The 26,435-nt window shown below is 34.4% G+C and overlaps 1 protein-coding gene and 1 long non-coding RNA gene across 2 annotated transcripts in view; one reads left to right on the top strand and one right to left on the bottom strand.

The window, feature by feature from the left end:
* The window catches only part of COL24A1 (collagen type XXIV alpha 1 chain), a 343,739-nt gene that overhangs the window by 7,404 nt on the left and 309,900 nt on the right, over positions 1 to 26,435 (top strand). The window contains exons 3-4 of the mRNA XM_058538420.1: positions 2,661 to 2,725; positions 19,760 to 21,114. Of these exons, the coding sequence (XP_058394403.1) occupies positions 2,661 to 2,725; positions 19,760 to 21,114 (1,420 nt within the window). The remainder of the gene's footprint in view (positions 1 to 2,660; positions 2,726 to 19,759; positions 21,115 to 26,435) is intronic.
* The window catches only part of LOC131404120 (uncharacterized), a 48,614-nt gene that overhangs the window by 979 nt on the left and 21,200 nt on the right, over positions 1 to 26,435 (bottom strand). Inside the window, exon 2 of the long non-coding RNA XR_009219731.1 lies at positions 1,171 to 1,298. This is a non-coding gene — a long non-coding RNA (uncharacterized LOC131404120). The remainder of the gene's footprint in view (positions 1 to 1,170; positions 1,299 to 26,435) is intronic.

Here is a 26,435-nt window from a genome sequence, read left to right as displayed (position 1 = left end):
TTTCTAAGCTCTAAGTGAGATTACCTTGGGCAGGTGAAACGTGCTTTCTTTCACGTTCCATTTTCTACTAAGACTGCATAATTCTGTCTCTTTCAGTGACTGTAATGCACTCTCCTTCAGTGACTGTAATCCTGAGCTATTTTCTAGTCTCACTGATATATATCCTGCCAATTATTTGTTGAAAATATAAATTTGAAAGGAAAAGAGCCTCTTTTTACTCAGACTCTAGATCATATTGGGATCCATCCTGGAGAACCCAGAGAAACCATTTTAATCTCGTACAGTGGTACTCAACTTTTGTTTACACATTAGAATCACCTGGGAAATGTCTAAAAATCCCAGTACCATAGACAAATTAAAATCAGAATCTCTGGGAGTAGGGGTAGGGAGGGCAGGACCCAAGTGTTAGTAGTTTTTAAAACTCCGAAGGTGATTCCACTGTGCAGCTAAGGTGAAAAACAGATCCTCTCTTACATCTCTTGAGCATCATCTATTCCAGAACAGTGGTCCTCAGAGTGTGATCCCCAGATCAGCAGCATCAGCATTGCCTGAGAAACTCGTTATACATGCAAATTATTGAGCCCCACCCCAGACCTACTGAGTCAGAAACTCTCAGGGTGGGGCCCAGCAATCTTTAATAAGCCCTACAGGTGATTCTGATGCACACTGAAGTTTGAAAACCACCAATCTGGAGCAGTAAAAAAGGATAAAAAAAAAAGGGTCAAATAATCTTATGTATGTCATGTCATAAAATTAGATATATGTGATTTAAGCAAAATAATATTTATTTAAGTGTATATAAAAACAATGTAACTATAAATGCTAAATGTTCTAAATTGTTTTTTCTCAGAGTTTGGTACACATACAATCCATTTTAGAATCACCTAGTTAAAAATGTATACATCCTGAGGATCCACTCCAGATTTATGAATCATAATCTCAGTAGCAAGGTTCAGAATCTGCATTTTTCAAAAGCACCTCAGGTGGTTCTTTGGCAAACTAACATTTGAGAACCATTATTTTAAATGGATGACATCATATGTGGGAATCTTTTATAGGCTTTGTTAAAATATACAGTTTGCTATTTGCCCTTATCAGTTGAAATTTCTGTAAAGATTCAGTTGATTAGTTTGTGGAGTTAATGACAGTTGTTAAGTATTCAATCAAAACCTTGTCTTGGGGCCAGCACCGTGTCCTAGCGGTTAAGTCCCTTGAGTTCCACTTCAGTGGCCCAGGTTTGCGGGTTCAGATCCCAAGTGCGGACCTACACCACTCCTCAGTCATGCAGTGGCCGCAACCTGCATACAAAATAGAGGAAGAATGGCACAGATGTTAGCTCAGGGTGAATCTTCCTCAGCAAAAACAAACAAATAACAACAACAACAACAACACCCTTGTCTTATAAAAGCTGAGCTCTGTACTGAGTATGACCATAGAATGTGCATTTTTCACTTACTAAAAAATGGTTACCACCATTTTAATGTAAACAATATTTCCATTATATCAAGGAGAATACTATAATTTTATATTGTTGGCTCACTTTGTAAAAGATCATGTTTCTTACATTAAGATGCTCCTTATACAAGTTGATAAAGGTAAAAACAATGGTAATAAATAGAAAATGTACCAATTACTACTAGTACACCAGGAACTTAATAAAAAGAAAAAGGATTTTGAGAGGGATCAGTAATCACTCCTTGCAGAGCTGTGTTTTATAGAAATGTCATTTGGGGAATCCCTGGGTTTGAATAAAAAACAGAATCAGGGTCTACATTAGCAAGAATTAGATAATAAAATATTGTTTTCATCATTACTTCTTGAAATTATCTCTATGATTTTCACTGGGGAGGAAGATACAGCCAATTATGAAGATTATTCAATAAAATCTATCCAAAGTGTGTTTTTTTTAAAAAGCCACAGAATATTTTTACTTAGCTAATCAATATGAATGAACATTTTGATTTATAGTGATCGAATATTGTGCTCACAATCACTACTAATCAAAATATTCAATGTTGACATCTGTAGGCCATTGCTATTTTCAGAACCAAAGAATCATGAATCTAGAGCAAGTGATTTAAATATGATATTCAGATGGTTTTTACATATAAACATTCATTTAAACAAATGACTTGTTCCATCAATTTATAGTCACTATGGTTAAGTGACTATTAAGTTGTGTTATTTCATATAAATTTCTATTACTTTGTATAAAATTGCATGTATGGTATGCACTTTTATGGTATGGTATAAGTATGGTAATTTGATATAATATATGATAATAATAATAATAATAAGAAGAAGATCATCTGTACTAGTTCACATTTATTGAGTACTTCCTATGTTCTAGGTACTGTTTTGTGTGCTTTACATGAAGTTTTTCAATTAATCTTCAAAAAAAACCTTATGAGATAGATTTAACAGATGAAGAAACTAGGGCATAGAGTGATAAAAAGTGTGCCCAAGTCACATAGTAAGTAGCAAAGCTGGAACTTAAATTCAGAGCCCTTGCTCCTAACCAATATGGATACTAAAATACTGTGTTAATTAAAATGATAGCTTAATTCTTAATCTTGCATTAGAGTTCATTTTGGATTTTATGTGATTTCTAGGTTGTAAGTGTCCCATTAAGTTTTTCCCAATTGTTTTTCTTTTTTTAGGAAATTGCTTCTTCATTTTATTGTGCTATGTGTGGCACGGGGTGCTGTTCATGCACAAGAACAAGGTAAGAGTTACCTTGTTACTTATTTTCTTATATAAAAATTCTGCTTCCAGACAGAAAAAGTACATGACTTTAAAGTCATCATAACCTTAAATTCAACATTAAATTATAAAAATTCTACCCAGTACAATGTGAATGTAAGGGTGAAGAAACCAATTTTGGGGGGAAATATGACCTTTAAGACATTACTCAGATCTTCCGTCTATGAAATTGCTTACATTTTTAAGCAAACTCTCTACAAAAGAGAAGTTTTGTACAGTAAAAAGGCTTTGCTTGTGACTTCATTTTCAGTGGGAGTTCTTGGGGGTGGCAAACTGTGACTGAATTACCTTTGCACTTCTTGAAACAACACAAGCATATACTGAATGTTCCATCTAGATTTACATCATTAAGAAACAAAATAAAATTTGCATACCAGTGGGATTTTATTTAACTCAAATGAAGAGGATTAGAAAATAGTTCAATGTTTTGTTTTGTTTTTGCTTGCTAGCTAGTTGCTCTGGTAGTGTGGGGAGAGAGTTTCAGGAATCTGTGTATACTCTAATTTATTCATTTATTAAACAACATTTTTAAAGTAACTCCTATTCGCCACATAATATCCTAATTGCCAGTGATTGAAATATGGATAAGATAATGTCTCAGGCCTCAAAGTGAAAAAACAGGTTCCTTTGTCAAAGGTGGAAAAAAAAAAAATGTCGAAGTCAACGAGAAAAATCCTGGAACTGTGCTGGATCTACAGGCAATATCACCATGGCCCCCATTTTTTTCCCCTTTACCTTAAATCAGCAGGGCTGCCAAATTATTCATTCTGACAGAACCAACTTTTCAATTCAATGAGCCGCTTGTCAATTTGGTCAATCAACCAAATGATAGTAAAGAAAAGGCAAGTAAACAAAGACAAGTAAATGAAATATATGTAGGTAGAGCGAGGGCACAAAGGAAGGAGTGGTACGCTATCTGATTGACCAAACTGACAAGCGGCTCATACATAGGTATTCTGTCAAATAGCACGTAGATAAATTAACATATATCTTGGAAGGCATTTTCTAATTCTCTTTTATGGGGAAATGGTTAAATTAGGTCACACGTCACATGTAACTTCATGAAATGCTATTCTTGACCAAGTCATTTCTGTTACTTTATTTTGCTTTAAGTAGCCATGAAGAGGAGAGAAACTCTCTCTGTTAATTTACTATTATTACCATTACAATTTCTGAGAACTTATTATGTACCAGTCACCTAGAATATATATTTTCTTTATCACTACCTCGTCACAGGGTTTTTATATTATGCCCATGATAGAATTGCTGAAACTAAGATTAAGAGGAATGAGTAACTACTCCAAGGGTTACAGGTTAATACATGGAGGAGCCAAGACCTGAAGTCGAGTATTTTGACTGCAAAGTGTACGAATTCTTTAAAGTTAAGCCTCTTGGACCTCAGAGAAGATAAGAAAGAGAAGGAGAATTGCCATTATTAATTAAATATATATTTTTTGTCTTGTCCTTTGCTGGTACTTTACATATATTACTCTAATCCTCATAATGAACCTGCAGGATAGAACCTTCATCTTATAGATGAAGAAACTGAGGCTCAAAGAAAGGGCTTGCCCAGGCTCATACAGCTAAGACTAGAATCTGGGTCTGTCCATCTCTGACAACAACAAAAAACTCTTCCCAATACACGTCCCCTTGCTCCACAATTGCCATCCACTGCTGTTGTGAGTTTAATAATTTACGAAATGTATCATTATCAAAAAATTAAAAACCCAGGCAAAGAAAGATATAAGGAAAACTGAATGTTTATGAATAGATTTTTTAAAAATTCAGAACTAATGAAAAGAGTAAATGAAAGAAATAATATCTTTCTTTTAACCTTAAGATTTCATTTATAGAATACAAAACGTGCTCTTTTATTTCAGGATGAACATCATAATTTTTAGTCTTCCTATAACCATAAAATTTTACTGTGAGCTTTTAACAAAAAGAAAAATCTTTTAAAAACCTCTTTGACTTTAGAAAACTGGATACTTTTGAGCACAAAACAGAAATGAAAATAGTAGTATGTTATCAGAAACTTAGAAGTACATTTTGCCTAAAATATGTTTTGTTAAATTAAATCATCTAATTAATTAATCATCTAATTAATCATTTAAATTAAATTAGATGATACAATAATGTAACATCTAATCAGGAGATTAGAAAAACACTTTCAGAGAAATTGTGATTCTATAGTGATCACAAATATCACTTACAATCTTAATACTGCCAAATATGTCTATTTGAGCTAGAGATTATCCCAAATTACACTTCTCAGAAATATATTTATTTGTGCTTATGAGCGTTTTCAAAACTTAAAAAAGTATCAAAGTAATACAAATATATAGTTTAAAAGTCAAGTTTTACTACATATGACAAAAAACAGTATCCCTTGACCTTACCCACTCCTGCAGTCCTCTACCCAAACTTTGTCAGTACCTTCTTTTGGTTTTAACCTCCATATTTCTCAATAATATCCTTATATATTGTACTGCCTTCCTATTTTTGATGATGAGGATTTAACATTTTTATATTATCTTATGCCCCCTCTTCCCTTCCTTCTATCCTCTCAATATAGTTTTATCAAAGTTTTTGGTTAAATTATGTTTAACCAAATGTTTATAATTTACCTTATTATGACCATGTGTGTATTTTTTTTTACCACTGAGCCATGTAAGTTTATATTTTCTTTCCTGTACAATATTATAAGATTATTGACTCCTGTTTTGTTTGCTTTGTGTTCTATGTCACTATCACCAATTCTTCTCAGATACTCCAGAAGAATTCTAAAACTTCTTTTAAAAATATTGTCCAAAAAAATACACAAATACTCTAAACGTTTGATTTTTTTTCTTGGTGATATTCCTTTTAGAAGCTAAAATTCTGCTGTTCTACCATGGATTGGTAGTTCTCTAAGCTTTCTGTATAGTTGATGTCTCTCACCTGTGTTAGATCCAGTGTCTTGGAACTCATATTTTCCTTTTTTTATCGTCTACTTCTTTATTTGAGTGGAGCATATCATCCAGTAGCATTCTGAGAACATGTATTTAGGTGGTACACTTTTTGCAACATTGCATTTCTGAGAATGGTTTATTTTACCCAAAAGCTTAAGGGTAGTTTAGGTGGGTATAGAATGTTAGGCTTTCATCTATTTTCTTCTGGTTCGCAGTTAAGAAAGCTTATATTATAATAATCTTAGATTATACTAATATTATACACATATAAGATTCTTTATATGTGACCTTTTTATTTTCCTCTTTAAACCCTTAAGCTCATCTGTTTATCCTTGATATTTTGAAATTTCACAATAATGTGCCTTGGTACAGGTCTTTTTTCAGTTTATTGTGCTGGGTACTTAGTAGGCCCTTTCAATGTGGAAACAGCTTTCATTTTCTGGGAATTTTCCTGTGTTACTTCTTTCTCTCTGCTATATTTACTTCCTCATTCTGCAAGTTCTGTTGGTTAGATATTGGATCTTCTTGATTGAGCTCCTTATTTTCTTGTTTTCAGCTCCTAATTCGCATCTTTGTTTTTATTCTATTTTATATTAGAGTTCCATGAGTCACTATTCCAAACATTTACATTTTTTATTTCTGCTGTATTTACATTTTTAAGAGCCTTCTCACTCAGATTGTTCCTTTTTAAAAAAAAAAATAGCACCTGAATCTTCTTTCTTTGATGCAATATCTACTCATCTCTCTCAAGATAAGAATAATTTTTTTGAACTTTTCTTCTGCTCCCTTTGTTTCCTACAAATTTTTGTTTGTTTGGTCTATCTCTTATGTTGGAAAAGTTCTTTATAAGTCTATAGTACCTGTGTTATCATTTAAAAGTAAGGCACTAAAAATATGCTGAGAAACTCTGTTTGCATGGGTAGGCTTGTTAACTGGTATATTTTTCACACGAGGTGATGAGGTGGGAACTTAGCCGACCATCTTGTTGGACCACAAATGTCCAAGGCTGCACAGTTTCTTTAGAGAAGAATTCTCCAATATTTTACTCGTAGAATATAATCCTGGATGCTGCTGTTATTGGAGTTAAGTGATATAAAGAGGTTCATGCCAGGGGCAAGGGGAGTCTGTCTCACCATTTAGTATATAGATGTTTACTGAATCCCTGTTCTTGTTATGGTGCTTCTCTTCCATCTTCTGCTATGATTGATTCAATGTTTCTACATAAGTAAGCTTTAATATTCTGTTATGGTCTCAAAGTGTCTTATATAGACTTTCAAACCTTCCCCTTCTCCTCTATTTGAAGCTCCAATCCTCTCTCCTGAATTCACTTACTGATGCCTTCAATTCTTGAGCCTTGTCAGGATTTTGCTATGTGAATTGACCCACCTGTCATTAGCACCTGCCTCTGCAAGTCCTTAGTGTTCCGCTTTTTCAGCTTTGCTAATTCCTTCATGTGCTTTTCATCTTTCAAACATTTGTTGATATCTTTTGTTTGCTGTTGACTCTTCTATCCATTCACTTTGCCTATGTAGTTTTAAACCACATTTCCTTATTCTCATTTTAGTGAGATTTTAAGACTGAACAGAGATAAATCTGTTATTTGCCATGTTTTAAGTTATTCCTTTAAATTTTAACACAGCTAAGAAAACCATTTAAAATATCCTATTAATAAATATAAATTTTGTATTTGTTTTATCACTAAGTTTTAGGTATAACCTAATGAACAAATGATTCTACTTAAAGAAAAAATTATTTTTGAGGATGAGTTTTCTGAGGATTTGACAGATATAGATCACTTTTCCTACCTGATACAGTCTACTTTCCTTATTACTCTGTGTTGGTGGGCTGGCTGCCAGTGAGACTGGCATAGCTGCAACATCTCTACATGATAGCTTATGCCATGCGAGATGCGGAGCTAATTGTCAACATACACAGCATTCGCAGGCCCATGATCCCTACATGTGGAAACCACATGTGTGGAAATCTCTGTGTAGAATACTCATCTCCAACAAGAATATTTCCTGTGGAAATTTATCCAAAACGTGTTTATTGTTAATGGAGAAGCAGCTCATTCTAGCTGCAGTAACTCCAAGCATTTTCTGCCAAAACCCCTTATGGACACTTAACCAAAAATTTTACACATAGGTTAAAGCTTCATTATTATTTTAGAAATAAGTTTGCTTTTTATCTCTTTATCCAGAATTAATGTGTTATTTACATTGAGTACTTTAAAGTCACAATTGCCGCTTTTAACACACCCAGTGTGACAGCAGTGCTAAAGCACAGGTGTTCTGGAGCCAGAAGCCTAGGTTTATGTCCAGGTTCCAACACTTAATAGTTATGTGACCTTGAGCAAGCTCCTTAAATACTCTCAGCCTCTTTGTCAGCAGCTCTAAAGTGAGGATAATGATAGTTCTGACTACATAGGCTTGTTGTGTGGATAAAATGAGATAACTCATGTCAAGTGCTTAGTGCATGCCTCTTATATGATGAGCATAGAAGAAATTTTTGTAGAAAAAAAATACTCTAGATCCTTTTATTTTTCCATATACTCATAATATTGAAAAAATAAAATAAAGCAAAATAGTTGGTTTTAAATAACTTCCTTTAGTTCCTTAACTCAGTGAGCTGAAAGCCAGGCAGCCTGAATTTGAGTCTTGATTCTGGCACTGACTAACTATTTGGCTGAGACTATATAGAGTAACAGAAAGTGAATATTGGGCAATTATCTAGTTAATTTAGTCCATTTGGGTAAATTGGCAAAGAAAAGAAAAATATATTGAGGCTTGTATAATCTTCTCATTTACAACATGGTGATTTTATTTTAAACCATCATTTTATTTTTTCATTCCTACAAGCTAGAAAGAATATAGCTTTGGGGACTTAACAGACCCAGAGCTATAAAAATTTTAAACAGTGAGAATTCATTAAAATTAAGTGCTATATTATATTAATTTAGTTATTTAATAATGAGTTAACATCATAATTTATTATACTCTAAGTGGTATTACTCTTTACTTTTTATCTAAGAGTTGACTTTTTAAAAAATCTTTTAAGCTACCAATTACTAAGAAATGTAAGAATCCTTACATTTTGAGGGGTAGACAAAATACTACCTTTGTTCCTCCAATTTGTGATACAATATTGTTGAATATTGACAAGTAAAATGGTTCTTTGGCTCTCTGTACTTGTAAAACAAGCGTAACCATTGGCTCTGCCATATCTATTTCTTTAGGCATGTACTATACTCCATAATTATATAGCCACTGGATTTAGAGTCAAATACTTGGGTATGACTCATAGTTTTATCATCTACTGGGACTTAATTTCTCCTTCTTCCTTCCCTCTCTCTTATCCCCCCATCCTCTCTTCCTCTCTCCTGCCCTGCCCTTCCTTCCTCCCTCTCCCCACTTCCTCTCTCCCTCTCCTTCTACCTCTCCCTCTTCTTCCCTCTCCCTTTCTTTCTTTTCTTCTAACTAGTGATAATATTATCAATGCTGCTTACTATACATTTCAAATCAAAGGCAAGCAAGGTTGGAGTGTCTGTGCTTATTTCTCAGCATTAGCCTTGCAAGCTTTAGAAGGCTGATTTTATTAGCATACTGAGAGAGGATCTATTTGCCATTAGTGTGTAACAAAATAACAAACAAAAATTACAGTGAAAGCTTAAAGAGGAGAAATCTTTAGATTGAGTCTTGTAAGATGAATAAACTTGGCATGAAAAGATATACTTAGCAGGGCTCTGAAAGAATGGGATTTAAAAAAAAACACAGATAAGCTTTGATATGGCAAGAAATTCAAGGAAAAGTAAACAATATTGGGAGTGGAGAATGCTGTGGAGTGAGCAGAGATATATCAATGAAGAGAAAATTGTATAAGGGCTAGTGTAAATTAGGGGGCAGTCCCTAAGACCATGCTTACTTCTGACACCAACTGCAAGTTTGCGAGTCCCCAAGACCACCTTCAGGTTCAATAATACTCTATAAGGACTCACAGAACTAAGTGAAATCTGTTATACTCACAGTTATGGTTTATTGCAGCAAAAGGACACAGATTAAAATCAGTCCAGGGAAGAGACACATAGGGCAGAGTCTAGGAAAGTCCCATATGTGGAGCTTCCAATTGTTCTCTCCCAGTGGAGTCATGGTCAGTACCAAATTTCTCAGCAATGATACGTGACAATATGCATGGAGTACTGCTAACCAGTGAAGCTCCCTGAACCCTCTTGTCCAGATTTTTAATGGGGCTCCATCATGTAGACATGCTTGACTGCCCACATAGCTGATCTCAGTCTCCAGTCCCTCTCGAAGTTGAACTGATACCACATGACCCAAAATCCTCACCATAAAGCACGACATTAGACTCTCTGGCGTGGCCCACGGCCCCCAGGTAAACAAAGATATTTTTATCAGGCAAGACATTAAAGGGTTTTGAGATTACCTCCCAGGAGCTGAGGACAAAAAAGGCAAGACAGCTTTTTGGGCAAGGTTAAATTCTTTACTACACAAGTAGCATGTGGGATTTGTGTGCCATAGCAGAAAGTTTGAAAAGGTGGAACCAAGATGGTGGTCCCAGTGATTCACTTACATTACTTTGACAGTTTTGCAGTAAGGCCACCATACCAATCACAACTGTAGAGATCTTCTTAAATGTGCTAATCTGCTCAGCCTCATAAACTATATCACAGACACACACAATTCTATGCAAAATTCAATGTAAAAATTATTTTAGGATGAAGTCATAACCCCTTAATGTGGGAGTGAGGGGATGGAAAGTGGTAAAAAGATTTTTTTAAACAGGGATCGTAAGGCTGAAAGAGCATGGGTACTTCATTCCTTGTTTAATGTTCCCTTTTATTTCTGATATGAAGTTTCTTACTGAGAGGCATCTATTTTTCCTACATTCTAAATCTTCCTGTTCTGATCTTTGTGTTTTGATCAACTTTGACATTTAGCATAAACTAAAAAGAGAAAAGCTTATTAGGAAGGCATGAGACATGAGGCTAGAAATGTAGGCAGGGGTTAGATCATTAAGGGCCTGAGGACTGCAATAAGAAGTTTGAGTTTGAATTAAAAGCTGTGAGAACTACTGATGTGTTATAGGAAGGAGTGTCATGAACTAAATGTTCATTTTGTTCTATACTTTAGAAAGGTTTCTCTAGCATCAGTCTGGGTATGGATTGGACAAGGGTGTCTTACAAGAGGCAAAGAAATCGATTATGAGGCTGATATTATAATCTGACTAAGAGTAAAGAGAGCCTAACGAAGGCTTGTGTTGGACTTGGTGACTGAATAGCTAGGGGAGAATGGGTGGGAAGGAAGTATCAAAGATGATTACCAAGTTGGATAATTGGATTGATTAATTAATTCATTCAAGCAATATGTACTGTGGACCTAGTAAACGACTTTGTTTTAATCATTGTTCTCTATGTTAGAAGATAACAGTAAAACAAGATGAAATCCTACCCTTATAGACTTACATTTCAACTAGGAAGCCAAGAAATAGGCAAGTTTATATATATATATATAATTTTTTTCCTAAATTTTCAGTGGTATGAAGAAAAAAATAAGGCACCATAAGACATTAGAGAGTTAGAGAGTTATTGGGACAAGGAGGATGACTATTTTATATTTTAGGTAATGTGATCAGGGAAGGCCTCTCTGAGGTCATATTTGAACCTAGAGCTGAATGAACTAAGGGTTTAGAGCATTCTGAGCAGAGAGAACAATAAGTGTAAATACCATGAGTTAATAATGAGTTTAGTGGTTTAAAGGAATAAGAAAAGCTGAGTTTGGCTGGAGCAAAGTAAGGTGGGATGAAATGAAAGGAGATGAGATCAGAGAAGTAAGAAGGGAGCTGATGACATAGGTTTCATACAACATGTGGAGAGTTCAGATTGTATTTTTAGTGCAATGGGAAGCCTTTGGAGGATTTTGTTCAGAACAGTGGCATGATATGATTTACCCTATAAAAATATTACTCCAGGGGCCGGCCTGGTGGCACAGGCGGTTAAGTGCACGTGCTCTGCCGCAGCGGCCCAGGGTTCGCTGGTTCAGATCCCGGGGGCGCACTGAGGCACTGCTTGGCAAGCCATGCTGTGGCGGCATCCCATAGAAAGTGGAGGAAGATGGACACGGATGTTAGCTCAGGGCCAGTCTTCCTCAGCAAAAAAAAAAAAAAAAAGAAGGATTGGCAGATGTTAGCACAGGGCTGATCTCCTCAAAAAAATAAATAAATAAGTAAAAATAAAAATATTTCTCTGGCTGCTGGTGTGGTAGTGGGGCTCTTCATTGAGCAAGGCATTAAAATAAGTGGAGCAAATTTTGGGGAAAATATATTGAGTTAGTAGTGCTTGCAAGACATCTAATCTCTACTGGATAAATTCAATAGGCAATTGGATATGCAAGCCCAGAAGAGAGGTTTGTGAGTCAGTAAATGTAGTTATTGAAACCATGGTTTGGATGAAGTCATTAGGCTTGGTGTTTACTGTAAAAAGAGCAAGGCATTGTCTTGGGGACACCACCATTTATTCTCCACTTAAGAAGCAAAAAGGTGAAGGAGATACAGTCAGTTCTGCTGTTAGGCAACATATGCATTCCTAAAAGTCGCCATGGTAAGAGATTAGCTCTAGAGGACTGCCTGCATTCAAATTCTGTCTTTGCACTTCCTAGTTGGTAGACTTGGGAAAATTATTTAAATTCTCTGTGACTTAGTTTTCATAACTGTCAGATGGGGTTAACAATAGTACTGCCTCATAGGGCTGTTGTAAGAATTATGTGGCTTAATACAGTAAAGTTCTTAGAACAGTGCTTGGTACACAGAAAGAATTTAATACATGCTGCTATTATTCTTATTCTTTAAAAAAAAGCAAAGCGCCTAACAAAGTGCTTGGTTGGCACAATAATCAATATTCTTTAAATGATAATTGATTTCCTTAGTGACACAAACTGGATTGATTTTGTGGTTAGGGCCACTCATGAAACAAATAACTTACTATAGACAACTAAGTTTTTTCTTGCTATTCACTGGAACCAAATATCTAAATTTAACCCCCAAATTGCAATTTGGTGATATTCAGGGCCAGGTCTAAATTAACGTTAAAGAATCTGTCCTCCAATAGAAGCCTTTTCCTTTTTTCTCCTGTTCTCCTTACCAGCTCCCATCTATGTCTCTATCTTTAAGAGTTCTCTATTCTCTCTTCTATCAACAGCTTCTCAAAGCATTTGCTAAACATATTCACACTGAGTTATGAAAGCTTAAAACTACAATAACAATTAGAAATCACCTCAGATAACAACTCTGGTGGCTATCTAGAGAATATTCCCCACTGTGAGATTTCTTGGGGGGGGGGGTGGTTACCGTGCCATGATGAATTAGTGAGGCTTGCGAAAGGAGATGTGAGGTGGTGTGGGGGATACAGTGGCTGCGAGGCAGTGTGGTGGGGAAAAGATTGTTGACTTTGAAGTCAGACCGATTGGGCTCAAATCTATTTCTATCATTTATCAGCTGTGTGACCTTGACCAAGTTATTTAATCTCTCTGGGCCTCAGATTCTTCAAACTGTGAAATGGGTATGGACTTTAAGTGTAAATTTGAAACCATGAGATATTACCTTCCCACTTCTGTTTCTGGATATCATACAAAAGAAACAAGGTGAATGAAATAATAAATAAACCTGAAAACTCCATTTTCATTAAAACTAAAGGAGTGATATAATCTGCAAATTTTTAAAATATGCTGAGAAAAACAGATGCCATATGGAGTAAAGTCAGTAGTGAGATTTCAGAAAGCACCAGCAAAACCAAACTTCCTGAAGGTGAGGAGCACACCCTGAGGTACTTAACCTTTTAGCCTTTATACAAAACAAATGCTACAGGATCAGGAGAGGACAGAAGCTGCCTAGAAGGAAGTGCAAGAAAGAAGCACAGATAATAGCTAAATGGCTCAGTGGAGACAGATCTCAGAAATGCAAAAATCTACTTCCTGGGGTGAAGGATTCATTCTGAAGCATATACCAAGAGGAGTAGATACAGAGTGCAAGGTTGTGAGCAGGACTGGCTACAGCTGTCCTCTTGGGCTAGGTTTGGTTCAGAGAAGAAGGTGTTGCTATACCAAGGAGCCATTTGAGAAGGAAATGGTAATGCTGAAATGGAGCCCTTGGGTCTATAGATTTGGAAGGTACGGACCTCCATCTTCTCCACCCAGCATCCTTCTATAAATTGCTGGGCTATGAAATAATAAGTAACTAAAAGCAGTTGGCACAGAATAAAGAGAAGCATACAGCAAGGTAAAATGTAGGGAAAAGCAGCAAAAATGAGAATGCACACACAAAAACCAATCACGTCTATGAAGGAAGATCATAAAGCAGAAATATAAGAACTCAGGAAAAGGAAGAGATGGCAAGACATTAAAAGGATATGAATTGCGAGCTTGTAGAACTCAGAAAAGAAGTTGTAGGGGAAAAAAATCCTTTTTATAAATCAAGATGAAATTGGAAGGAGCACAAAGAGAGATTTGACATTGTAGGAAACACAGTAAAGATAGAAATGAGAACATCAAACAAATGGAACTGAAGATAAAGAACATATTTTAAAAGCTTACAGAGAAATTATAGCATACAGCCATGGAGATTCAGCATACTCCTAATAGGAATTTTTTAAGAAGAAAACCAAAACTATAAAATAGAACAAATATTCAAGGATATAATTCATGAAAACTTTGCTAAAGTAAAAATAAAAAACAAAGAAACTTGAATCTATACAACAAATGAGTATACTTTGTGCCTGGAAACATTATCCAGAATGATCAATATAAAGCCATATCCTAATAAAATCACTGTATTTCAAAGATAAAGATCAGCTCTTTGGGGCATGCTGGTAAAAAATCAAAGAAGGAGAAAAACAAAAAATTAGCTGACTTCAGATTTTTCTATTCTAACATTCAACACCAAAGGATGGTGGAACCAAATCTACAAGATATTCAAAGAAAGAAAGTATCAGCAAAGAATTTTATATCCAATAAAACTTAAGGTACAAGGCTACCAAGAAACAATTCTAAAAAGTCAAACACTCAGGAATATTCCCATGAACACTTCTTGAGAAAACCAATAGAGGATAAACTTCAGCAAAAAAGGAAATGACTAAGAAAACCACTGCAAAGACTGGCTCTATTTATCAGAAGAAAATGTGGGAACAGAACAGAATATAAATGCCATATGAACTAACAGTGTAGGAATGGTACAACCACCAAAAAATGGGAAGAGAAAAGGAAAAAAGATAGGAAGTAGATTAAGTTTGCCTAGTGGCTCATTTGTAGAAGCAGGGAATTAAATTATATTATCCAAAGCTGATAAATCAAATAAAAAATACTATAAGAATATTTAATAATAAAGAGGTAAATACTAAGAAAGATAATCCTATTGACTAATATTAGATGGTAAGGGAAAGGGCAGAAACGAAGAAAAAGGAAAAGGTAACATTGTTCATAGGAAAGAAAGAATAGATATGTTGAAATACAGAGGACTAGGGACATTGTATACATTTATAATTTTAAGGATAACCCTTTAGAATAAAAATACAAACCTTTCCAAATCGCAAAAGAACTACATACAGAAACAAAGTAAAGGAAACAAAGCATACAGTGAAAGACTTTAAAAAATTAAAATGGGAAAACGATATAAAATAATATGACAGATAGATTAAATAAACCATCACATCAAAAATGACCATAGATTTAATTTTTATATTCAAAGAAAAAAATATTCAGATTAGATCACAAAACAAATAAAACTCCTTCCTCTCTACCTAAAACACAATGTTTCAAAATAGGTGAAAAGAAAAGCATGGGCAAAGGTATATTGGACAAATGCAAACAAAAATAAAGTGGGGAAAGGGGGCTTAGTCTTAATACCAGACAAAGTAGAAGTTTTACCAAAGAAAAAATAAACCAGACATGCAAGTTCTTTTTATAATTCGGAAAGGTGCAATACCCAATGACTATGAATTTTATGACTATCTGTGCATAATAGCCATAACATCAATATTCATAAAGCTAAGACCACAACGGGAGAAAAGACCAAATAGACATACTAGTGGTAAGAGACTTCCTTTACTTCTTGGTCCATGACAGATTAATTGTATAAAAATAAACAAGGATATAGAGAATATAAATAACATAAACAATGAGGTTCAGCTAACTGGTATTAAATTCTGTACCCTGAAACACCTTTGCAAGTGCTTATCAAACACTTGAAAATTGAACATTTATTAGCTAACTTTCAAAAACAGAAAGTGTAGGGGCCAGCCCTGTGGCATAGCTGTTAAGTGCGGTGCTCTGCTGCTGGCAGCCTGGGTTCAGATTCCAGGTGCGCACTGATGCACCGCTTGTCAGGCCATGCTGTGGCGGCGTCCCATATAAAGTGGAGGAAGATGGGCACAGATGTTAGTCCACGGCCAATCATCTTCAGCAAAAACAGGAGGATTGGGGCTGGCCCCGTGGTTTAGCAGTTAAGTGTGCGCTCTCTGCTACTGGTGGCCTGGGTTTGGATCCTGGGCGCGCACCGACTCACCACTTGTCTGGCCGTGCTGAGGCAGCGTCCCACATACAGCATCTAGAAGGATGTGCAACTATGACATACAACTATCTACTGGGGTTTGGGGGAGAAAAAGGGAAAAAAAGGAGCAGGATTGGCGATAAATGTTAGCTCAGGGCCGGTCGTCTTCCTCAGCAAAAAAAAAAAAAAAAGGAGGAGGACTGGCATGGATGTTAGCTCAGGGCTGATCTTCCTCACAAAAAAAAAAAAAAGAAAGTGCAGATTAGACACCAGTCTCTGATTACAATGCTATTAAGTTAGATTTTAAGAACAAACTCAGAAAACAAAACAAAAAAAACCTTCTAACTGGAAATTTAAAATTTTTCTCTTAAATCATGTGAGTCAATGGGAAAATACAAATAAAAATTGCATAGTTTCTAGAATAAACAACAAAATGAAAATACCACATAGGATCTATGGAATACAGATAAAGCAATACTCAGAAAATTTATGGCTTAGATGCTACAAATAAAGAGCTAAATACTCATCTTTAGAAGTTATAAAAAGAATAAAACAAACCAAAAAGAAAATAGGAAAAGATAATTAATGAAGATAAATGCAGAAATTAATTAGAAAACAGAAAAAAAATGTAGAAAAGATAAATCCAAAGGGTATACTTTTGAAATGACCAGTAATGAACTGACTTAAAAACAGATAGAGGAGAATATTCAAAATTGGAAAATTATATAGAGAACCACAGAAATACGAAAACAAAAAGAATTGTAAGGGAATATTATGTGAACATCTTTGAATAATACATTTGAAAGCCTAGAAGAAAGTTATTTCATAGAAAAATATAAATTTCTAAAATTGATTCAAGATGCAGTCAAAAATTAGAGTACATCAATTAACATAAAAGAGATTGAGAAAGTGAATGAAGAGCTATCAGTGAAAAAGCCAACATGATAAGTTTGGTTTACAGCTGAGTTTTATCTAACTTGTGAGAAAAAAAGATAATTCTAAACATATTTAAGCTGGTTTAGGCCATTAAAAATAATGAAACTTCAATATATAGTCTGATAAAGATAGTACAATAAAGGAAAAACCACAGACCAGTCTTAACTCATAAATATTGACAGAATGATTCTACAAAAGTTATTCTTCAAGACTCTAATAAGGTATCAAAAGAATAATACACAATCATCAAGCAGATTTTATTTTAGGAATGTGAGGATGGTTCATAACAGGAAATTTATTGAACAGTAAATGCTCAAAGACATTTGTTTTTTTTAAAATCTCAGCTATCTGTCATAATTCAAATAAAAACAGAATTGAAGGAAACATATTGATATATATATAAATGTTGAAAACACATATATATGTATTCTAAAGTTTTCAAATAATACTCTTTCCAATAGTATTTCCTTTCAATAGAATCAGAAATTTGAGGCAGTAGATAGCAGGTGTTATTGTTAAATGCAAGGAGAGGTTTTCTTTGAGCAATGAGCAGCCCTTGATATCATACCACAAATGTGTGACTCTTCCTTCGTGTAAGAATAGCCTATTTGCATCATAGAATAACTTGAACATACTTTATGGTTATATATACTTTAAACATTGTGATTTTCACAGTAGCAGTGTTTCTTCCATAGTTTACTTCTCAGATTGAGATAGGCATACCGTTAGAGACAGGTAGCATTGGGCAAGATTATACAAAGTCACAGACTAAGCATGGTATATGTTTCAGGAGTGTAAATTTTCATTGAATATTGGGGATGGGAATATTTAACTGATTTAGCTGGTAATTCATGTTATATGTTAAAACAAATAGTCATATTATGGAGTAAAATTAAAACTTTTATAAATTATAAAATATGAGAAGTCAAAGATTTTGTATGCGTGTTTTTATGGGGCCTCTTTAAAATATTCCCCTAAATCTCTGGAGATGCATATAATGGTGGAAAAGTTTGAGAGACACTGTCATACAATATGTTAGATACAAACATTTATGACATTTAAAACTTGTTATAAAATTACAACTACTTTATAAATAAAATGATGGTTGTTCTAGCCTTAAAATAAAACACTTGAGTGTTTTGTAAAGCTGTCTAATGAGAAAGTATTTTAATTGTATTGCTAGTTTACACGAGTGATATTCAGTAATTATTTCATTGTTGTATATAGTTGTCAGACTTGGGTCTGACATTTGCCATTATGTTTGCTATTTGTAATAAACATGAATTATCAAATATCTACTAATTTCCTGTAAAAGGAAAACTAAGATGATGTACAATGTTCCTGGCTAATCTTCAAAAACTTTAATTTTTTTCACTTATCACAGTTACGAATTAACAGTTCTTTGACATTTCTTGTTGGAAATGATTATATATGTACAAAGATACAGATAGGAGATTTATAATCCAAAGAATAACAAAGATCATATGGCTGACTAAGCTGTTCTGTATCTTTAAGAAAGGATTCATCATTCTTTACAAATGTTATTTAACTTTATAGGACTCTGGAGATGAATGTGACATCTGACCAGATTCTAGTGGGGCAGATTCACTCATTCAGAAATTATAGAACTATTTGCAAGCAGATGTAGTAGATATCCAATAATGAATCAGACACAGAATCTGTCTTCCTAGAGTTTATAATTGGGTAAGGGAGATAAGCAGTATACTATCAGTGACATTACAATAAAACATAAACCAGAAAAATCTGTAATTATATAAAATCCATATTATATAAAATCTGTATTATATAATAAATATTGAAAAAGAGTCTACAAATTGTTTGGATAAAAATAATGGTGGAGGACTGAGAAAAAATGGAAGAGAAAGAAACTTGAAAAGGAGAGAAAAAGTATGATTATCACCAACATTAGCATTTCACATTATCTTGTCAAAGAGATATCAAGGTGACTAGGTACTTTATGTGTGGCACACAGTTAAGGTATTACGCATAGGGAGAGCTCTTATATGACTTGTAAATTCCCAGAAGGCTAGAAGGGAAAACAGCCTGAAAAATTATAGTTTAAAGGACTATGTGAACTTAATATATAAAATGGTTTCTATATTACAGATGTCTTTTTGTAAGTATGTCTTTAACATAGAAGTCATAAAATTTTAAGTTCTAAATTAAAGAAGTAAATGACATCTGAGAGTCTTTGAATATGTATATTCATTGGAGTAACAAATAAGATTTCTAATTAGTTGGTAAAAATGAGAGAACATTTACTAATTAAATTTTGGGTTTAGGGATATTGAGGTGTGTGTGTGTGTGTATGTGCGCGTGTGTGTGTTTTTCATGTTAGTGAGTGTAACATTTTACTCTCCTTCTTCGTATCTCTCATTACCTGGAAATTAGTTATTGATAGAGCATGCTTATTTTAGGGATTACTGTTGATACAGACAAGGAAGATTTTCTCATACTCAAACATTTATATGAACACATGAATGCATAAGAGTAAGATTCTTTCTCTTTCTCTTTCTCTCTCTCTTTTTAATTTCCAGGCATAGATATTCTTCATCAACTAGGCCTTGGAGGCAAAGATGTAAGACACTCATCATCAGTGACTGCTGTACCATCATCATCTACACCTTTACCTCAGGGGGTCCATTTAACAGAATCAGGTGTCATGTTAACAAACGATGCTTATATTGAGTCACCTCTCATGAAAATTTTGCCAATCAACTTAGAACAGCCATTTACAATATTAATTGGTTTACAGTCACATAGAGTAAACAATGCATTTCTCTTCAGCATTAGAAATAAAAATAGACTGCAACTAGGAGTACAATTATTACCTAAAAAGTTAGTGGTGTACCTTGGAGGAAAGCAGTCTGTAGTTTTCAATTACAGTGTTCATGATGAGCAATGGCACTCATTTGCCATAACTATTAGAAACCAAGTTGTCTCCATGTTTGTTGAGTGTGGAAAGAAATATTTTAGCAGAGAGACTCTTTCGGAAGTTCAGAACTTTGATTCTAACAGTGTATTTACCTTAGGAAGTACGAATAATAATGCTGTCCATTTTGAAGGAATAGTGTGTCAGTTGGATATTATTCCTTCTGCAGAAGCATCTGCAAACTATTGCAGATATGTGAAACAGCAGTGTCACTCTGAGACAAGCCTTCTTCATACAACTATCGTACCAGCTAAGATTCTAGAAAACTCTCCCTTGCCCAAACAATTTGGTCAAAAAATACTGTCAGAGGACACACTTACCGAAGGCAAAAGCATTCCAAATATCATAAATAATGATTCTGCAACAGTGTATAAACAACAGGAACACCAGATATCAAGATCTCAGTTAACGTCTCTTCATTCAGGGAATGTCTCTGCTGTGGATCTTGTGAACCATGGGATTCAGGCCAGAGAAATGATCACAGAGGAAAATATTCAGACAAATTTAAGCCTGTCAATGACCCATCATCGCCTCAGTCAGGCAAAAACAAACAGCAAGGAGAAATTTAGTTCTCTCCTATCTGTGTCTGACAATATCACACAACATAATGATAAAGTAACTGTTCTGTCACCGTTTAAGAAGACATCATCTGTTCTTCCACATATAAAACAAGATACAATCACTAATCTCAAGAAGGCTATCACAGCAAACCTGCACACTAATGAACTCATGGAACTGCAACAGATTTTAAATACAACCTTATACAGAGTGACAGATGAGCCGTCTGTGGATAATCAGCTTGATCTAAGAAAGGAAGGCGAATCTGATCCTTATGCTACTTATCCCATCGGAAATAGCTATGAAACTGAACTTTATGATTATGATTATTATTATGAGGATCTTAATGCAATGCTCGAAATGGAGAATCTGAGAGGGCCAAAAGGGGACACTGGACCTCCCGTAAGTTGTTGTTGTTGTTTTTTAAATATGTCATAACGCACTAACCTACCATACATTGCAAAAAGAATTCTCTAGACTGAACAATACAGAACAGATCAAATCTGTCTCAGAAATGTATCCTGGCTACAGTGAGTGAATTTATGGTTGCTCTAACACATCCAACCAGAATGTAACCCTAGCTCAAATATTGTCCTCTTTTTTGTTGTTTTTATTGGCAGGCTGAAAAGGTTACTTAATTCTGGTAAAATGTAAGTAAGCTGTATGTTTGTCTTGTTCAGTTGAAATTCAACCAGGAATTCAACTGCTAAATATAGATCAGCATTCTTTATTTAAAAAACCATAGGCTTAATGCATAGTCATGTTAAGAGAAGGATATAAAAGTTATAGTAGAATAAAGGAAAATACATTAAATACATCAACTAAATATCCTTTCAGCAAAATAGTATCAAATGTATTAAAATAGAGTATAAAATTTTAGAGATAATTTTGTAGTGAATCATTGGGAAAAAGCAAACCGTTATGTTATCATTCTGAATGAAATATTTTAAATTCCATGAAGAGTAACATATTTCATTACATCTTTAATGATATAGTCAATTTACATATATGGATTAATAAAAGCTCTATCTACCTAATCCAAAAATGAGCCAGTCAGCCCATCAGTCTATTCAATGGAAAAAACCAGCCAAGTCACTTATTTAATAACATATAAACAAAACTATGAGATAATAGACTGATTTTTTTCAGCTCTGAAATTCTTTTGTTGTGTAGGTGTAATTACAGATGAACATCTGAAAAATTTTAAAATCATTTAAAACTCATTTAATGCTATTTAAAATCACATTAGAAACACTGTTTTAGCCTTTCATATTTGATTACTTTAAATAATCAACCTATACATCTTTAGAAATTAATTTTTTTAATTGCAAGCAGATTAAAATATATCTTAAAGTATTTATTTATTTGACGAAAATAAAATCTGAGTCATTGGTTTAGTTCCAGAAACCACAGAATGGGAGAAGATGATGCCACTTGCTTAGCTTGTGTTTCCTTTGTGGTTATTACTTGAAGTGATTTGATAGGTATTGAGCAACTCTTATTAGAGTGAATGTTTAAAGGTTTTAAAATAAAACCTTAATAATACATTATTACAGAGAAATAAACTCTTTTTCAGCTATAACAATTAATTATCAACAGATTAGTAATAAAATGGAGCCACTGGGCAGGTCATATTAAACAAATAGTTATGGAAACCATTTACTTTCTTTAGAAAGAGTCAGTATGATGAAATGAGCATTAATCTCTTCTGTAAATCCAAAAATAGTCATTTCAACATGGGTAGGTGAAGCAATAATATTCAACAGATATTTACTTAGTCTCTGCTACGGGAAAAGCAGCAACACAAAGTGTGTATAACATTCACTGCTCAGAAGGAACTTCCATTTCAATAATGGGGATACAGGAAGTGCATTTATAACTATATCTCATTGTAAAGTAAAATGAATGCCACTGAGAGATACACACTAAGTGTATGGGGTACAGATGTTCAAAGGTAACAAAAATATTTTTTGAAGGTATCCCTATTGAAGATCATTTAAGGCTGGGTTGTTCGGGATAGGTTCGTGTCGACAAAGTTACTTATAACCTAGGCCTCAAATAATGGATATGATTTTGATAGGTTAAAGGAACTGGTATATTTTTTATACAGGAAAAACAGCAAGAGAGCTATCATTTGTTGAGCTTCTACCTTTTTGCAGATGTTCTACCATGACCTTTACATTCATTCTCTTACTTAAAAGAAACTTGTAAGGTTGGTACTATTATCCTCATTTTTCAGGTGAAGAAACTGAAGCCCAGAGGAGTTAATTTACATGCCTATAACCACATTGCTGATAAATGATAGAGCCAGGATTTGGACCCAGGTTTTCTGCCTCTAAAGCTCAAACTCTGTCATATTAGGCAGAATAATGTTGGACAAATATAAGACCCCAGCTAGATGTTGTCAGGTTGCAGAGAGTCTTTACTGTCAAACTGATAGTTCTACCATTATCTTGTTCTCAATGGAGAATTTTGTAGGTTTCTAAGCAGAGATATTAATAGGGAACTCAGTCTGGAAGCAGGGCCCAGAACTTACAGGCAGTTCCTGTTATCATCTCGATGTTACAAGACAGGACGTTATCTAGGATGATGACAGTGAAAATGCAAAGGAAAGGTAGAATTCAAGAGATGTTTTGAAGGAAGGTTTGGTAGCACTAGGAAATTAATTGGACCTAGGGACCAAGCAAAAAGGAAGAGAACCAGAGACGACTCTCAAGTTTTAAGCTTGTGGATTGAGAGAACAGTGATACCTTTACTAAAAACAGTAACTAAGAGATGAAGTCAATTTTAGGAGAGAGAAATAAGTTAAAACATTTAAGGTACTGTTGGCAATTCAGTAAGCTGTTGGAAAAGCTGAAGAAGCTGAAGTGAAAAGAGAGGTCAAGGGAGGGGATATCGATTTGGGAGTCTTCTCATCAGTATTATGTATATAGTTGAAGCTACAGGGATGAAGAATATTTTTAAGGAAAGAACTTTGGCATAGGGTCAAGAGCCACATCATAGGCATTGTTTACTTTTGGGGTATAGAATAAATAAAGCAGAAATGTGATGGAATAGTCAGGGAAATGGAGGAGAAGAATACTGTACTATCACAAAAGCCAAAGAAGAGAGTTCTGAGAAGAAATTGATCAGCAGTGCAAAAAGCTGCAGAAAAGTCAGAGGATGAGGACTGAGAAAAAGTGGAGGAAATCTACTGGATCTTCTGATGGGAAAGTCATTGTTGAACTTTGATAATCCAACTTCAGCATAGTGTAGAAGATTAAAGGTAGATTTTAGAAAGCTAATGACAGAATGAATGGTGATGAAATGATGAACTTTGTAGGGATTGTTCCACTGCTTCTTGAAGTGGATGTTAACGGTGTGAAGTCTAGGGCCAGCCAGATTTTTCCTACTTGTGGGTGACTGTTTTTTTCTGCTGTATGTGCATGCAATTCTTTCATTATCTTCGAAGTTCCTTAAATCTATTAGGTTCTGTATCAGTTTTTTCTGGTACTCTTTTGATCTGAAAATTATTTTTATTTTATTATAGAAAAGTCTCCCCTTATATCCTCAAGTATTTTTCTTTTCCATTTTTTTATATTCTTCTTCAGGCACACTAATATGCATATGTTGAATGTCCTTTAGGATGATAGATAGTATTTATTGTCTTCTCTACAATCATGTCTAAGTGATTGCTCTTTTCCATTTCATTTTGTTGCGAATTCAGTTATCCTACATCCCTATCCCTTTATCGATTTTTCAATTGTATTTAATCAGTTTTTATTGCTTCCGACGTGGCTTTCATCTATGATTTTTTTTTCTTTTTCATATCTTTCTTAAGCTCTTCTGGTTCACGTTTCATTACCTTTGGTTGTTCGTTTTACCTCTTGTAACTCTTTATTGTGCCCTCTTTTTGTAGATAAATGTCATCTTGAAATTCTTTGACTCTGTAGTGAACTATATAACTGAACTTTTTCTCTGTTGCATGGAGTAATTCCTCTTCCGGTAAATGATTTTCATCTACTTTTAACTTATGTTTCTGTCCCCATACTTACCCCTCCCCTCAATATCTATGTATAGGTCTCATACTGGTTTTTTCTGGTTATTAGTCATTTCTTAAATAAAAACAACTCCTTCTGGGCCACTAGTTATTTTTAGAATAGTATAGGCAGAGGCAAAGGGAAGTAAGGTGGAGTGGTACACAGCATCAAATTTAGGTGGCTGCCTTTTATCTTACCATACTTATTTTGACCTTTACCCAGAGACATAGCTCCTTTCGTTTTCACGTACAATTTGTTATGAAGCCCTTTATATCATAGGCTGAGAAGTAATATGGTGATTTATGCTCTTGTCTTTTACGCCCTCTCACCACCAGAAATCTCTTGAGGTTAGGAGATTTGGTTGTAGATCACAAAAACGACAGGTTCCTCCTCTTCAGCTCTACCTTCCTTACTCTTGGCTGTTTAGAATTGGGTCTCTACTGGGTCATGAACTCTATCTCCTGTGGCCTTCCCTTTCCCTTAAACCTCTTCATTGTAATCAAAGGATTGTTGGAATGAACTTTCAGGGCTGATATACTTTTAGATATCTATAGCCTGTCCAAGGTTTGAGATCTGAGGAAGTTTTTTGTTTGTCTTTTGTTTTTGGTCATCTCTTAACATCTTTCCTTAGTCCAAAGTTTCTCAGTATTTGGAAAATAATCTTCATATTTTGTGGTTTGTGGTTGCGGTCCTTTCCTTGTTTCACTGGAGATGATGTTTTCTTCTTTTGGTGTTTTTTGTTATTTTCAGTGGGTTTTGAGGGTGGGAGGGTAGTTTAAAAAATGTTCTCATTCTGCCATCTTGTACGTAAATTTTCTACTGATCTTTTTAAAAACATATATCGGATCATGTCATTTATCTGCTTAAACTGTTCAGTGGCAGAAGTATAAAGCACTTGAATTAACTAAAAACTCTTTATGCTGACCTATGCAGTCATATGTGATCTGGCCCCTGCTCATCTCCGCAGCCTCCTCTTGTTCTACTTCCCCTTACTCTCACTATTAGTTTTCTTTTAGCTCCTCAATAAGATTATGTTTTTTGTTTGTTTTGTTTTGTTTTATTCATGCCCTCATTCATTTTATTCCTATTTTCTGGAATTTTATTTTCTCTTTATTCTAGCTCCTATTTATCTTTTAGGTCTAACTTAACACTTCCTCAGAGAAGCCTTCTCAGATAGTACAATATAAATTAGGTGCACATCTTAATCTCTCTGTTGGTTGCTTGTTCATTTCATTCATATCACTATGTAAAATGTATAATTATGTGTTTATCTGTTAATATGTGTCTTTTTATTGGGACTGTAAGCTCCTGAAGGGCTTGATGCTTACTAAAGTTTATTGAGTGAGTGAATGAATGAATGAGTGAATTAATTAAAAAAGGAATTTTACATGCAGGACTTTCAATATTAATTGACCCAACATTACTATCTCTTAGAAGTATTGGTCTATTGAATATATTTGCCTTAGTATACATATATTACCCTAGTAATAATAATAACTAACACTAATTCAGTGCTTGCTGTACCCATGTATACCTTTAAAAAATTCAGCAGAACCAGAACTAATTTGAAAAGAATTTTTTTTTTAAATAAATGAAAGTCAATTTTTGATGAAAGCTAGTAATATAATAATAGCTGTTAGAATATTTGAATGGCTCAGGAGGGAGAATGCCCTTTCTTTGGGGTTCAATAGAAATAGTACTTGT

Source organism: Diceros bicornis, chromosome 4, assembly GCF_020826845.1.
Source record: "Diceros bicornis minor isolate mBicDic1 chromosome 4, mDicBic1.mat.cur, whole genome shotgun sequence".
NCBI lineage: Eukaryota > Metazoa > Chordata > Mammalia > Perissodactyla > Rhinocerotidae > Diceros > Diceros bicornis.
Note: the sequence above shows the minus strand (reverse complement) of the source record. Positions and strands in the feature narration are given on the sequence as shown.